The sequence below is a fragment of the Pseudopodoces humilis genome, chromosome 10 (assembly GCF_049639895.1).
Source record: "Pseudopodoces humilis isolate 2021_Gansu_Grassland_sample_001 chromosome 10, ASM4963989v1, whole genome shotgun sequence".
Classification (NCBI taxonomy): Eukaryota; Metazoa; Chordata; class Aves; order Passeriformes; family Paridae; genus Pseudopodoces; species Pseudopodoces humilis.
This window is the reverse complement of record NC_142209.1, coordinates 14,755,596-14,768,247: the sequence shown is the minus strand read 5'-3', so window position 1 is coordinate 14,768,247 and position 12,652 is coordinate 14,755,596. Positions and strand designations below refer to the sequence as shown.

Below are 12,652 nucleotides of genomic sequence, written 5' to 3'. Positions count from 1 at the left end.
CAAACCACCATTTGAAGGATAAGGAAATGAAATGTGACTGAAGAATGGTTATTAATATACATGATACAAGTTTCAATTTTCTCTTAGTAGCCTACAAATCACTGCCCTATCTTTGTTACATCACAATTTAAATCATATTTAGATCCCCGCATGTGACACTAATTACTACTGACCCCACTGCTAGCAGAGAATCAAAAATAATGGAGGGCAATGCTTTCCCTGCTTTATTTCCCTTTCATAGTCTTTTCTCACTTGGGAATTCATTACATGGAAAAAAACTCCAGCAACAGAACAGGGTCTTCAAAGGTATATGTGACTTCTTCCCCAACAGTCACCAAAAAGGTACAGGAGATTCCTAGCATGCAGCATTTAGAAGTTAAGTTTTCAACCTCAGTTTGCATTTAAAGTATTTTCTTACCTGTGAAGGTGTCCAATAAGGTACTGAAGAGTGTTATAGTTTGGTACAGGCAGTTGTTTCAGAAGATCTTTAATTTTAATGATGATCCTGCTCAGTTCAATACAGAGTGACTGTCTTGTCTTTGCTTTGGGACTAGCTTGTTTAGCATCCAACTCCTCATTAGTGTTCTGGCTTTCTTTTGCAAGTCCAATGAACTCATTGTAAAGCCGAAACAAAATCAAGGGCTCTGGAAGCTGAAGAAATATGAAGATTTCAGAAACATACTTAAACCTGAATTTTAACTTCTTCCTTCCTGTTTTTCTTCAATTTTTTCTGGTCCAGCATCTGTTCTTAGAGGATGATATTGTTTAATCCTTGTTCATTAGCTCAACCCCCAATTTTTTCAAACCCAATCCCATCTAGCAAAAAATGTTCTTCCTACACCTTTTTCCAGAAATCATTTGCTAAGCCTTTCCTAATATAGCTCCAGGATTGAGCATTTATCACAACTTACTGAAATAAGAAATAAAAGATCTTTTTCAAAATCACTTAATGGTGATGATCATAGGATTGGAATGCTCATCTCTGACAGCCAGCATGAGGAAGAGGACAGGACCATGCAGCTAAAGATTCCTTTCAGAGTTAACAAGCCTTCAGAGTGACTGAATAATTTCACTGAGCAACATCCCAGCTTCATTTTTTCACATACATATTGAAATGTTTTAGTAAATTTAATCATGAAGCTTTAAAGCTCTGTTTTAGAAGAAAAAGATGGATAATCCCTCCATAATAAGCACATAATAACCACTGTGAGTGTTTCATGCGATTTTTGTTAGCAGGTATTAACAGCAATATATCAGCATCTGTCTGCATGAAGAGGCAAGAACATGGGAAACTTTTAAACTCCACATAAGACAGGCAAATTCACTAATCAGAAAAGTTTTAGAAATTTGCTATAATTAAATAAACAAAAGCTTGTTTTGCATATGGTACTAAAAAAAGCCATAATATCCATGTGCAATACATATTGTTTTCTCAGCCCTTGTCACAGGCTCCACATGTAAATAAAGAAGTCACTGCAGTTATACAAGGCACTTCTTTAATCTGCTGCTGTAGGACTGCTGAAAAAGGCTGGTTGTTTTGTACTGTACCAAAGAAATACACTTCACTTTGGTTTTCCATCTGACCTCTCAATTCCATACCTGGCGGAGATACAGCTTGAGAACATTGCTGATATCATGTGCATAGAGTTCTGAGAGCTCAACCAAATCCTTTCCATTTTCAAAAGCTTGACAAAGCTTTTCAACTCTTGATTTGGCTCCATTCACACGATAGATGCCCTAAAATTAAAAGGCCAGCACAATTCTATTTCATTTTGAATGGAAGTTGTAAAACACATATGATACTGACAGCATTAAAATCTCAAGAGAATTTTTTTTTAAGATTGTGTCAAACTTAAGCACGAACAAACTTGAGCATACCTTGACATTCAGTGCTCTGCTTTCAATTTCTGACGTACACTTTTTGATGATGAAAGGAATGCCATCAGGAACATTTTTAGCAGCTTGGGCAAATTCCACTCCAAATAAGTGAAGCCTTCCATGAAGTTTTTTGTGACCACACTGAATAGCTAAAGTCTCTAAACATTTTTTATGGCATGCAAGTGAACACTACAGGGGAAGAAACAAAAAAGCACATGGCTTGATACAATCTGACACCATAAGAAATATTTCTGCTGTTTGTCACCCCATATGTGAACAAAACAACAAATCTAGTTAGTATGGTGTTCCTCTGCTTTAAGTTCATGGTGATTATAGGAGCACAAACTCCAGTTTTTATATAAAAATGTAATTCAAGTTTCCAAAACTCCCAATTTTACATAAATCCCAAGCAGCAATTAAAACTAAATTTCAACTTACCTCCTCACATTCAGCTCCATGAAACACCACTAAGCTGTCACATTCTCTGCATTTAGATGGTGCTCTCAGCTTCCGTAGTTTGTGTGTTTGTGCTGCTTTGGACATATTAGCATTTCTAAAAGGTCCTGGAGAATTTGCAGTTTCAGATGTGAGATCATTTAAACCTGAAGAGAATTTCCCTGTTATAGTCATTTTAATATCTGCTATTGGGGTGGTATTTACTCTGATTTTTAGAACTGTGCTGCAGAACACAAGTCTGTAAGTAATGGCAACTACCAAAATAATCAACAACATTTCAATCACAAGGAGGTAAAACTATGTTGCAGTTCACATAACAGCGACATTAACTATCAATATTGTGTAAAAGCAGAATCAAACAATCATTTTTGCATTTTTAAGTATTCCATTTTCTCCTGTATTGTGGCCATGTGAAAATATTAGGACATTTAATTCCAACTGCCCTGCATCTCAGGCAACAATTAATGGAAGTTTAATTTTATACATTTTGAAATCCTGTACTAGAGGATGAAAGATGACATGTTTTGGCCTGTAGTGTTTCTGAAATACTTTTTAAAAAATATTTTGCAGCAAGGAAGAATTAGCACACACTCTGGGCAGAAGTCACATAAAATAAAATAAAAATAAATTTTAAAAAAATCACTGATTCTCAATTTCCTCTAACAACATCCAAATATTTTCTAGAGGATTTTAAAACTAAAAAGAATAGCAACTGGTCCTTTTTGTGTCCAAATTTTTTCAGGCAATTTATTTAAAAAGCTATCAATAACTCTGTGAACCAAACTCCTTTGTTTTACAGATAACTTAAAATTCGCACATTCATGCTAATGACAAAATTAGCACATGCCCAGAAAGCTTCTTAAATGCTCAAGCATTGATTAAAGAATCCCACTCCAAGTGAAAGCTTCCATTCATTAACACATTGCCATGCTTTAAGTCTAGATCTGAACTAATATTGTTTACCACAGGTTCGTTCCTAGAAGGCAAAGTATACGTTTAGGAAATAAGGACTAAGTAAAGAATTTCCTAAGGGCTTTACTGAGCAAATGCCACAAATATTTCAAAATTAGTTTTTAAGTACTGTAGACATACCATAAAACTATTTCTGATAATCCAGTTATTCAGGTTTTATGTTGCCTGTGGCAACATAGTCATTATACAGTTAAAATTCACTTGAAAATAGAAATGGCCTGGTCAAATCTGGGACTGACATTACTGAACTCATTTATCTTAGCTGAAAAGGGTAAAATCTCAGTTATTACCCTAAACATTTGGATCCACTTTTTCCCTATTTGCCACTTATCAACTCTATGTATTTGTGCATTTCATGTTTGTGTAAAGTTGAGAAGTGATCTTACATAACTCAGTGCCATGCAGCTAAATTTAAATGCAAATGTCTGGAGGGAATCTGGATCATTTGCTTTACCTCAAGAGGATGAAGACACTAGAAATGTTCTAACTATGGTTGCCCATACAGTAACCTAAACATATAAAGACAATTCTGCACCACTTCATTAAAATGATTTGAACATTATTCTTCATCTCTCAAGCTCAAGTGGATGCATATTGTATCGAAAAACAAAGCTGTTGGCAATCACACCTTGTTAAAGTACTTTTCTTAAGAATGTTAAAAAGAAAAGCCACACACTGTAACAAAAAGCACCTTCTGGGGACTTCAGGTACAGAAACAACATTACCACAGTCTGAAGGAGATGGTGGCTCTCTTTCATCAAGATCATCCGCAGATGACATAGTCCCAGTGGAAGGAGTTCGGGGAAGTCGTCTTTTAAAATCCCCTAGCAGATAAGAAAAATTTTCAGGAAGCTGTAAGTATCAGTCCCACCCAACTGTTCATTTTTCATTACATGCTCTGCTCAATACTTGCTAATTCAACAATGATGTCTTCACTAATGTGCAACAGTGCAGGAAAAAGACTTGAGTATAGCAGTGAGGGTAGCTGTACCTGGGCTGGCAGATGGAGAATCCATGGATCGGGACTCACTGCTTCCCCCAGCACTCTCAGAGTCACTGCACATTCCTCCACTCTGGTTGCCAACTGACCATGATCTGAATGGTGGTGGCCCTCGCACTGCTTTTGAAAAGAAAGTCCACTAATTCCAAATGTCAAAGACAAAATTTATTATTTTTTAATTGAAAACTATCTGTGAGTATATTCAAAATAGGAAAATTTGCACAAGTGACAAGAACATGCAATATAGTGAAAAAAACCCAGGACATATAATCCTGTAAAAGCTTCAGGAGCTAAGAAAATTCATTTCAGAAGACCTGCAATCAACATGGAATTTACAAAACCAATGGAGTTTCAATTGCTAGAGCTAATTTAAAGAGTTTAGTCCACTGAGTTTGACAGTACTTGCTGTCTGAATTGTATCTCACCTTTCTTGTCAAAGGATCTAGGTATGCATACAGGCAGTTTTCCATTTGTCCTTATTTTGCTCAAATACATAATGTTTTATAGGTTTTGAACTTCATAATACATTTATAACCCTTCAGTATTACATTTCAGACTGAGACACTAATCATTTTGTAATTTTTAAAAAATTATTATTTACTTATTTATTTAGAGACTGAGGTCCAAAATAAATATAGAGGAACTACCTTGAATATCTGTGTTGCTGGAAGATCTCTTCTCTCTAACCTTTTGTGAATGATGATAAACCGGGCTTCCCACATCATCTAATGTCTGAGCAGGAAAATCTCCTGAACACTGAGATAAGTTACCATGGGATGTATGGACGCTGTTTGTTGATTGCGTATTAAAAACCCTTCAGAAAGAAAAAAGTAATTTGAAGAATGAATAAGACAGAATTTAGTGAAAAGTAATGTATTTTTTTTAAACCCTGGGCACTAAAAATGCTACATTTATTTACTATTCAAGAACATACATTTCTGACATGTCATTCTCATAATTAAATTTAATCCCAAAATTAAAAAATAAAAATATTAAAAGAAGATTCATTTTCAATTAAGTATGTCAGATTTCAATTAAGTATGTGTTTTCTCTCCACCCACAGCAGCTTTTCCACATGTCTTAATGTATTATAAATATTATCTTACAGACTTTGGAAAAACAGCCTATCTGTTCATCTGAAGGTAAGAACAATCAGAAGCCATTATATTCTATAATTATGCTTTCCCCCCCAAAAGATTCTCTGACCAACCATCAGGATCATCCACCTATAAAAAAATAGGTGTTCACATACTCTGCTTTTTAAATGCACAGAAAATGTGCTGGAGCTGTCAGAGTGTCAATTCATTTTGAAAATCCACTCTCACTGTAAGAACAGAATAATGTTAACAGTAATTAATGTAAAATGCTGAAGCACCCTGGGGACAAAATGGCCTGCTGGCCAAGTGCAGCAGTCAGGAAGCTGTTCCTTAATCAGTTCTACCCTATCAAGCTTAAGGGAAACAGAGACTGAAAAACATTCAAATTTGCATTTGTTCAAGGAACAGTCCCTTAAATTAATGCAGACTCAAACAATAAAAATGATCAAGTACATTAAGAATCACAAGGTTATGACAAAGAAAACAAAAGTTGGGGAGAGAGGAGGAGAAAAAGCATGCTCCTATAAATGTCAAGCAGTAAATAGCTGGGAGAGCACACAAAGTGTTGGAAATTTCATGCTCATCAGTTTCTCAGGGAGCTATATAGTTAAATCCCCTGAAGTCAAAGTTTATGAGTATAGCCTAAATCAGTCTTAAAAGGCAGGAAATTTACAGACAAGAATTAAGAATCTCAGCTTTAACTTTGAATTTCCTGCCTTTTGTTGGTAGAAGTCTGACTCAAGCATTTGGGTTTTTTGTATTTAGTTTCCTTTTGAAAAACGATGACAACGCTTTCCTGTAGAACTGTGAAACACACAGATTGAAATGGATATTCTGGTGCTTTAGTGCCAAGATGTCTCTTTTACAGCAAATTAAAGGGGGAAAAGCATTTGGCATGCTGACACAAGGAGCTGTCTTTGTCTTGAAATCTTTACTTCCACATTAGCTGATCTTCCATATTTTAACAATAAAAACTTCTATTTCATACAGGTTGGAAAAAAAAATAGGTTATAAGACGTCCCTAGAAGTGGGCTCTCAGTTTTTTTTAGGCACATAGCATGAGACAGACATCGAGAAACATTTCCTGCCAAAAAGTTGCCAAGCGTAAACAGTATGAAAGAAGCTACTTTATGTAGCAGCAAGGCCTGTGAAAGAGGAAAACTATTTCTTCAGACTTTCTAAACTGATTATCAAGTTACTACTTTAATGCAGATACTGGTTAATATTAATTAAAATTTTGGACTTGGTAGCGTTGTGGCAGCAATACAAGTCTTGCACAACAACTGTCAATGTTTTAGCAAGTATTATTGCATGCAATGACATTCTGCCTTAGAATTCAGAGGAAGATTATAGTGTCAACATTACATATAATCTACCATCTAAAAGATGAGACTAAAAGAATAGTAAAGCATGGTAAAACACCAGGATTCCTTCAGTTCCTCCAAAAATATTGTTTTATTGTTAAACACATGTTGCATTCTAAACCAAGCAGTTGCCACCTGTACTTTGGCACTTACCCATCAGCCTGGGAACTCTGGGTTTCAAAACAACCTGATTCAACAGGAACACCATCCTTTGGCAAACTTTTCACAAACTCTGAATACTGCTGACCAGGGTCATAGAGTTTGGCACTCTCACAGAGGGACTGGCAGTTAACTGGCAGAGATACAACCTGAGCATGCTGCAGCTGGAACAGGTTAACTGTTGCCTATTGGGAGAAAAAAATTTTATTATTTGTAGATTGTTTATTAAACATTTCACTTACACTTTGCTCAACCCAAATTAATACCCTAACAGAAGACTATCTGAACAATAAGACTAGAAAACTTCTAGAAAATAGGAACATGTTACTTTTTACAGTCAACTTTGAGGAGATTTGCACAAGCTTCATCTGTAACAGAGACACAAGTATTTCTCTCCTCTCTGGCTTATTGAATCCTCCCACTAGCAAAGACAATTCCAATTGCTTCTCAGTTTGGGTTGATCAAGATAAACACCAAGGGCTTTTGCTATCAAAAAGGCTTTTTTCATGCTCTGGAATGAATATTAGTCATCACTACAATGATGAAGCAGTTGGAATTCCAAACCCAGGTGAGCCCTGTATCGTCTTGAGACATGAAATGGACAAAACTGTGTCCCAGCAGAAACTGACAACTGAACACTTTCTTCATTAAATTACCTAACACTAAATCTAAAAGATTTTATCACATGCCAGAGACCAGAAAAGGGGACATTGCATAACTGCTTCATCAGCTTTTGGGTTGAAAAGTAGTCTGCAATTTAAATAGATTTGAACTGACAAGTCTGTCTGTACTTTCTACTGTTCTTATGGGCTGGTTTTAGGGTTGCTCGTGGAGCAGGGTTAAGTCTGATGTTTTATTTTCCTTCTCTACCCCAGCATTAAATTTTCATTGTCTCATCTAAACAGAGAAACAAAAAAAACCCCAAAAAACTAAAAACCCCAAGCATCTCTTGGCATAATGAGTCTTACATACTTTAAGCTTTTTTTTAAAAACTGTGCATGTTATATGCAGTTTTGACCATCGTTTCCCTATTACACCAATGAATTAGTACATTCCACTAGTCACAATGGATCCTGCAGTAACTGAAACTGACATCAAGGCTGAAGTGTGTTAATATCCATTCTGGGTTTGATCCAAATGCCTTTGCTAATGCACTAATCAAAGCAAAGAAAGCTCTACTCTTAAGCAACAGAGGAACACTACTGCCATCAAAATTTTGAAAATGTGCTTTTATAAGGATTGTGTAGTCAGAGTGCTTGCAAAGCAACAGCTCATGAAACACCCAGAAATGTTCAAGACCCACCCCACCCCTTTTTTTTTAAATTCCTACCAGAAAGAGAACACAAATAGACTAGAAGTTTTTCTCCCTTTTCTTGATACCTGTCCTTTAAAAGCTTTCAACTTAAAATGGGGCTTATGAGGGCTTCTCTTAATTTTAACAATATATAAATATCTGTGCAAAAGGTATTTTAAAAACCATGCTTACAGCTTTAAGAGTAAGATCACACTGATAAATAAGCTCCCGAAGCTGTGTTAAAACATCACTTTTAACGTTTTCCAAATAATTTCTTTTTTCTTCAGCCTCTGCCATGCTTGCTTTATAGTGTTCATTGGCTTCTTCGGCCTAAAGAAAACACAAGTATAAAGAGTTGATGGACTACAGGCTGTGATACTAGAAGCAAGAAAAAACTCCACTCAATATGCTTGTATTTGAGATTCCCTTTTGAGATAAAAACCCAAAGGAGCACAGTATATTTAAATTAAAAATGTGAACTCAGGTTACTCTCCTTGGGAAAGCATGAATAAAACCAGTATAGACTTAACTTTAAAAGCAAGGAACAAAACCTCTTTACCTTTTGAAGAGCTTCCTCTTCTAGCCTTCGTTTTTTTTCCAGTTGCTTGCTGAAATCTTTCACAAAGCTTCCACCTGAGCTAAGATGTTCCTCCTCAGCACGAGCAGTACAGGATTTTGCCTTTTCATACTCATCTTGACGCTGCGTATACAGCAACTTGGCTTTTCTGAGAGCAGCTTCCAGCTCTTGCTACAGAATGCAGCAAAAGAAAAAGAATAAACATTAATTTTTCAGTTATTTAACGTGACGCTTAATGAGATTTATGCACAAGTCTGCATGCTGCAGTACCAAGTACATATTCATTGAAAGATAACCTCCTACAAATGTCAGATTGCCATGAAATGGACAGTTACATCTACTTTCATTAAGCCCTACAGACTATGTATGAATTCAAGTGCATAACAGTCTAGTTTGGAAATTTCATCCTTTTGAAGAATTCTAGACTGAACTGCTAGATATGAAAGAATTACCAACCATTTTTTTCTGTTCTCGCTGCCAAAGTTCCTTGATATCCTTTCTTTGTCTATCCAACTCATTCTTCCTTCCAAGAAGAGGCTAGATAGGAAACATTAATGGAGTACATTAAAGGCATATAGGCTGGAAGTCTGTTCTTTTAAATATTCTATAAAATTATATATGCTTTTGTCTTTTTCTTTAAGCATACCTGCACAAATTTGTTCGACTGGAGAGCAGCAGCTGTTTGTTGCCAAAGTTGACTGTTCTCGATATCATTTTGAAAAGCATTAATGAATATCGACTGGAATGGCATAAAGTCCTAAAATTACACAAAACACATTGTTCTAGGTTAGTCAGGTATAACGCCATTCAAATGTCTGTATAAGTGAAGTAGATTTTCAATTAAATGTAGTAAATTATTTACTACGATAGGTACGAATGTAGAAAACTAATTTCTCATCAGTGATTCATTTTACTAGGAAAACACTCTGCAAGTCCAAAGCACAAAGCACACAAGATATTAGTCAGCAAAAAGAATATAATGGATCTGCATATTCAACAAAAATAATATTATATATATAAACTTCTGTAACAAATGGAAAGATGTAAAATGTGGATCTTTTAACCACTGCTTTATCGTGTAAATCAATTCTCTATCAGCTTAAAAATCCATTCTTCAACATCAGAGTTGTATCCTGGGCAAGCCATCCAATAAAGATTTAAGACTATGATAAAGCCCCTAAGGTATACTCACCTGGTGTCCAACAACAGCTTTAGCAGTTTCAGCCATTTTTGCTAAGTTTTTAGCACACTCCATTTCTGTTAAAAAAAATTCACAGTTACTGTTTACATTATAACACAACAACGGTTATAACACATTCTAAATGCTTTTTACAGTCTTCCTTTAACAAACAGACTACAGAGGGGACGGACCACCTTCGCTTTGTTACAGGCCTTTAATTATAGGAAATGTGTGATAGCTCTGTCCACTTCAGCCGAACAGCTATTAATTTAGAAATCACATTATTGACAGTCTGCAGCACAGAGACCTGACAACAGATTTAATTTCATCATGACAAAGCTGATTAAATGCCAGAAAGAGCCACTCACCCAAGCTAAGCTTTTTTTCTACCCATGCGACTACATCCTTGGTATATTTTGACCATGCTTTAGCATAGGACAGAGCCGACTCAATTCCACTGTCATTTCTTAGGAGCATGCTATCAACCTCCTCTGCTCGAAGATGTCCTGCAAATAAAGCATCCAACACAAAGAAGTGATTTTTAGACATGACCACACACTGAGAGGAAAGCCAGTATTAGCCAACTGTGAATGCTTAAGCAGCTCTGATCTTGAGTTGGTCTTTAATGCTAGTTGACTCTAAACAGGACTGACAGAGGCTTTAGAACAAATTAAAGGGTCATAGTATTTTATCTGGAGTAGTCATATGGTCAGCATAACTTTCTTCAAGAAAGTGACCCAACAAAACACCAATTGTATGACAACACACAGAAGGTGCTTCCTGAATCACAGAAGTTCTGCCCTGCCCCGCCCCCCCAAAAAAAACCAATGTGGGTACCTGGGTTGGGTTATTTTCAGGAGAATGAAACCTTTGCAATAACTTTTTTTTTTCCACAGTGAAGTTGTAAAGGCAGCATAGGCATAAAAAAGTGACCAAGCAACTTAGAACATTTTTAGAAGAAAAAACCCCACAGATTACAAATTGGTGTTTATCAATGTTAAATGAATGTCCTACCTTGAATATCATCCCTTTCATGCAGTGAGCCCCCAGACTCCACAGAAAGATTCTCAAAAGACTGGTGTACAAAAAATAAAACAAAGTTAGCAAAGAAAATTTCTCACTGGAATTGAAAGCTAACAACATAAATGGCATTATCTGCCTCTATTTTTTTTCAGATAAAGCAAGCTGCACCATTACTCCCTCTCATCCAAGGTATAACATCTTTTAAACTCCCGATTGCTGTCAAACGAGAAAGAATAAATAGCAAGGAATAATTATACCTTTACATCAACAATCCTGAAGATCTGTGATGAAAGAGTTAAATATCAACCAGATTTGTTAAACAATTAAGTGAGCTCCAGCTTTTCTTAAATCCCTATCTACCTTTTGAAAGCCTTTTCACACACACTTAATGCCAGATATATAAAACAGACCTCATTCTACAAGCCATTACAATCCTGTATTTCTTCCTCAAGGGAATAAAGTTTTTTTGGTGGTGCACTGTAGACACAACAGCTGACTAGTAACACTTTGCTAATGAAGCCCTGACAAACAGTACAACCTGACAGAATGTAATCCAATAATAAAAGGAATTTAGCACATAATGTCATCCCTACCTTTGTCTTCACTGCTCCTCACTGCTACCCCTTTAATTGTCCAAGTTGAATTACTTGAAAACAAGAGTGTACTGTAGACCTGACTGCTCAACAACTTTAAAGGAATAAAAAGTTTGTAACAACTGCCCCCTTAAAAGCCAAACCGAAACAAAGACATCAAACCCTACATAATTTTAAACTGATTAACAACTTTTGAAAACTTTAAAGTACAAAGCAAAGGCTAAGATATAGCTGCAAAGTGTCCTTAAGCTTTGCAAGAAGAGCTTGTTTCCATTTAGATTTGGCTGGTTTATTTTCAGACATTCACTAAAATGGAGTACAGTTATCGATGATAAAAGTAATTTTGGTTTGTAGGTTTTTTTTAATGTAAATGAAAACGGATCATAAATCAACATAAAAATCTCTCAAGAGCCATTGTTTACTTCACAGCAAAAGCAGCTTTTCCATAAACCAAAACATGCAAGGTATTAATCATCAATGACATCAAACAGAATCAAGCTACAGCCTAAAGACCTGCTTCATTCTTAAGAAAGTGAAATACTATTATACTGGCTGTCTAATACAAGAGAGTTTTGACAAAATGGAAGGGCATTTCCAGAACAGGTGGGAAAGCTATCTGAAGCTGTCCCCAACTAAATTGGTAAGAACCCCTAAAATCTGAGCATAGCAATATAGTTGGCTGCAGAGAAAGCTTGAACACTCCTAGATTTAGTTCAGATTTTATATAAAATATTACTGTCTTCAGGTAGATTTAAATGTTGTTAGGGAAAAAAATAATAATTAGAAAACCTCCATACTTTACATTAACTTGATGCACTTTTAAATTCTGGTGCTAAAAATTATTTCACATTTCTCTAAGACCGACATCATTGCAATCCTGAAAACCATTCACTCCTTCCCAGTAAAACAGGCACACTAGTTAAGGAAGCTAATCAAAGGTCACTCATTCTTTCATATTCACCCACTGCAAATATTTAATACCAAATTTTAGAAGCAAGCGAGAACAAATGCTTTTATATATGTCCTGCAACTTATTATCAGAATGTGATCCATACAGCT

The 12,652-nt window shown here is 35.8% G+C and overlaps 1 protein-coding gene across 9 annotated transcripts in view; it reads right to left on the bottom strand.

Moving 5' to 3' along the window:
- ARHGAP29 (Rho GTPase activating protein 29) overlaps window positions 1-12,652 on the bottom strand; it is a 52,278-nt gene that overhangs the window by 3,821 nt on the left and 35,805 nt on the right. For 5 of the 9 annotated variants that reach the window (XM_014250891.2, XM_088060447.1, XM_014250892.2 and 2 more), the window contains 15 exons: window positions 10,992-11,052; window positions 10,346-10,483; window positions 9,990-10,054; window positions 9,444-9,554; window positions 9,254-9,334; window positions 8,780-8,968; window positions 8,413-8,550; window positions 6,921-7,111; window positions 4,954-5,120; window positions 4,298-4,426; window positions 4,032-4,130; window positions 2,317-2,480; window positions 1,879-2,067; window positions 1,600-1,737; window positions 419-651 (listed from right to left, as the gene is read on the bottom strand). In XM_014250891.2, the coding sequence (XP_014106366.1) occupies window positions 419-651; window positions 1,600-1,737; window positions 1,879-2,067; window positions 2,317-2,480; window positions 4,032-4,130; window positions 4,298-4,426; window positions 4,954-5,120; window positions 6,921-7,111; window positions 8,413-8,550; window positions 8,780-8,968; window positions 9,254-9,334; window positions 9,444-9,554; window positions 9,990-10,054; window positions 10,346-10,483; window positions 10,992-11,052 (2,093 nt within the window). The remainder of the gene's footprint in view (window positions 1-418; window positions 652-1,599; window positions 1,738-1,878; window positions 2,068-2,316; window positions 2,481-4,031; window positions 4,131-4,297; window positions 4,427-4,953; window positions 5,121-6,920; window positions 7,112-8,412; window positions 8,551-8,779; window positions 8,969-9,253; window positions 9,335-9,443; window positions 9,555-9,989; window positions 10,055-10,345; window positions 10,484-10,991; window positions 11,053-12,652) is intronic. The other 4 variants (XM_088060445.1, XM_014250895.2, XM_014250896.2 and 1 more) reach the window with 3 other exon arrangements.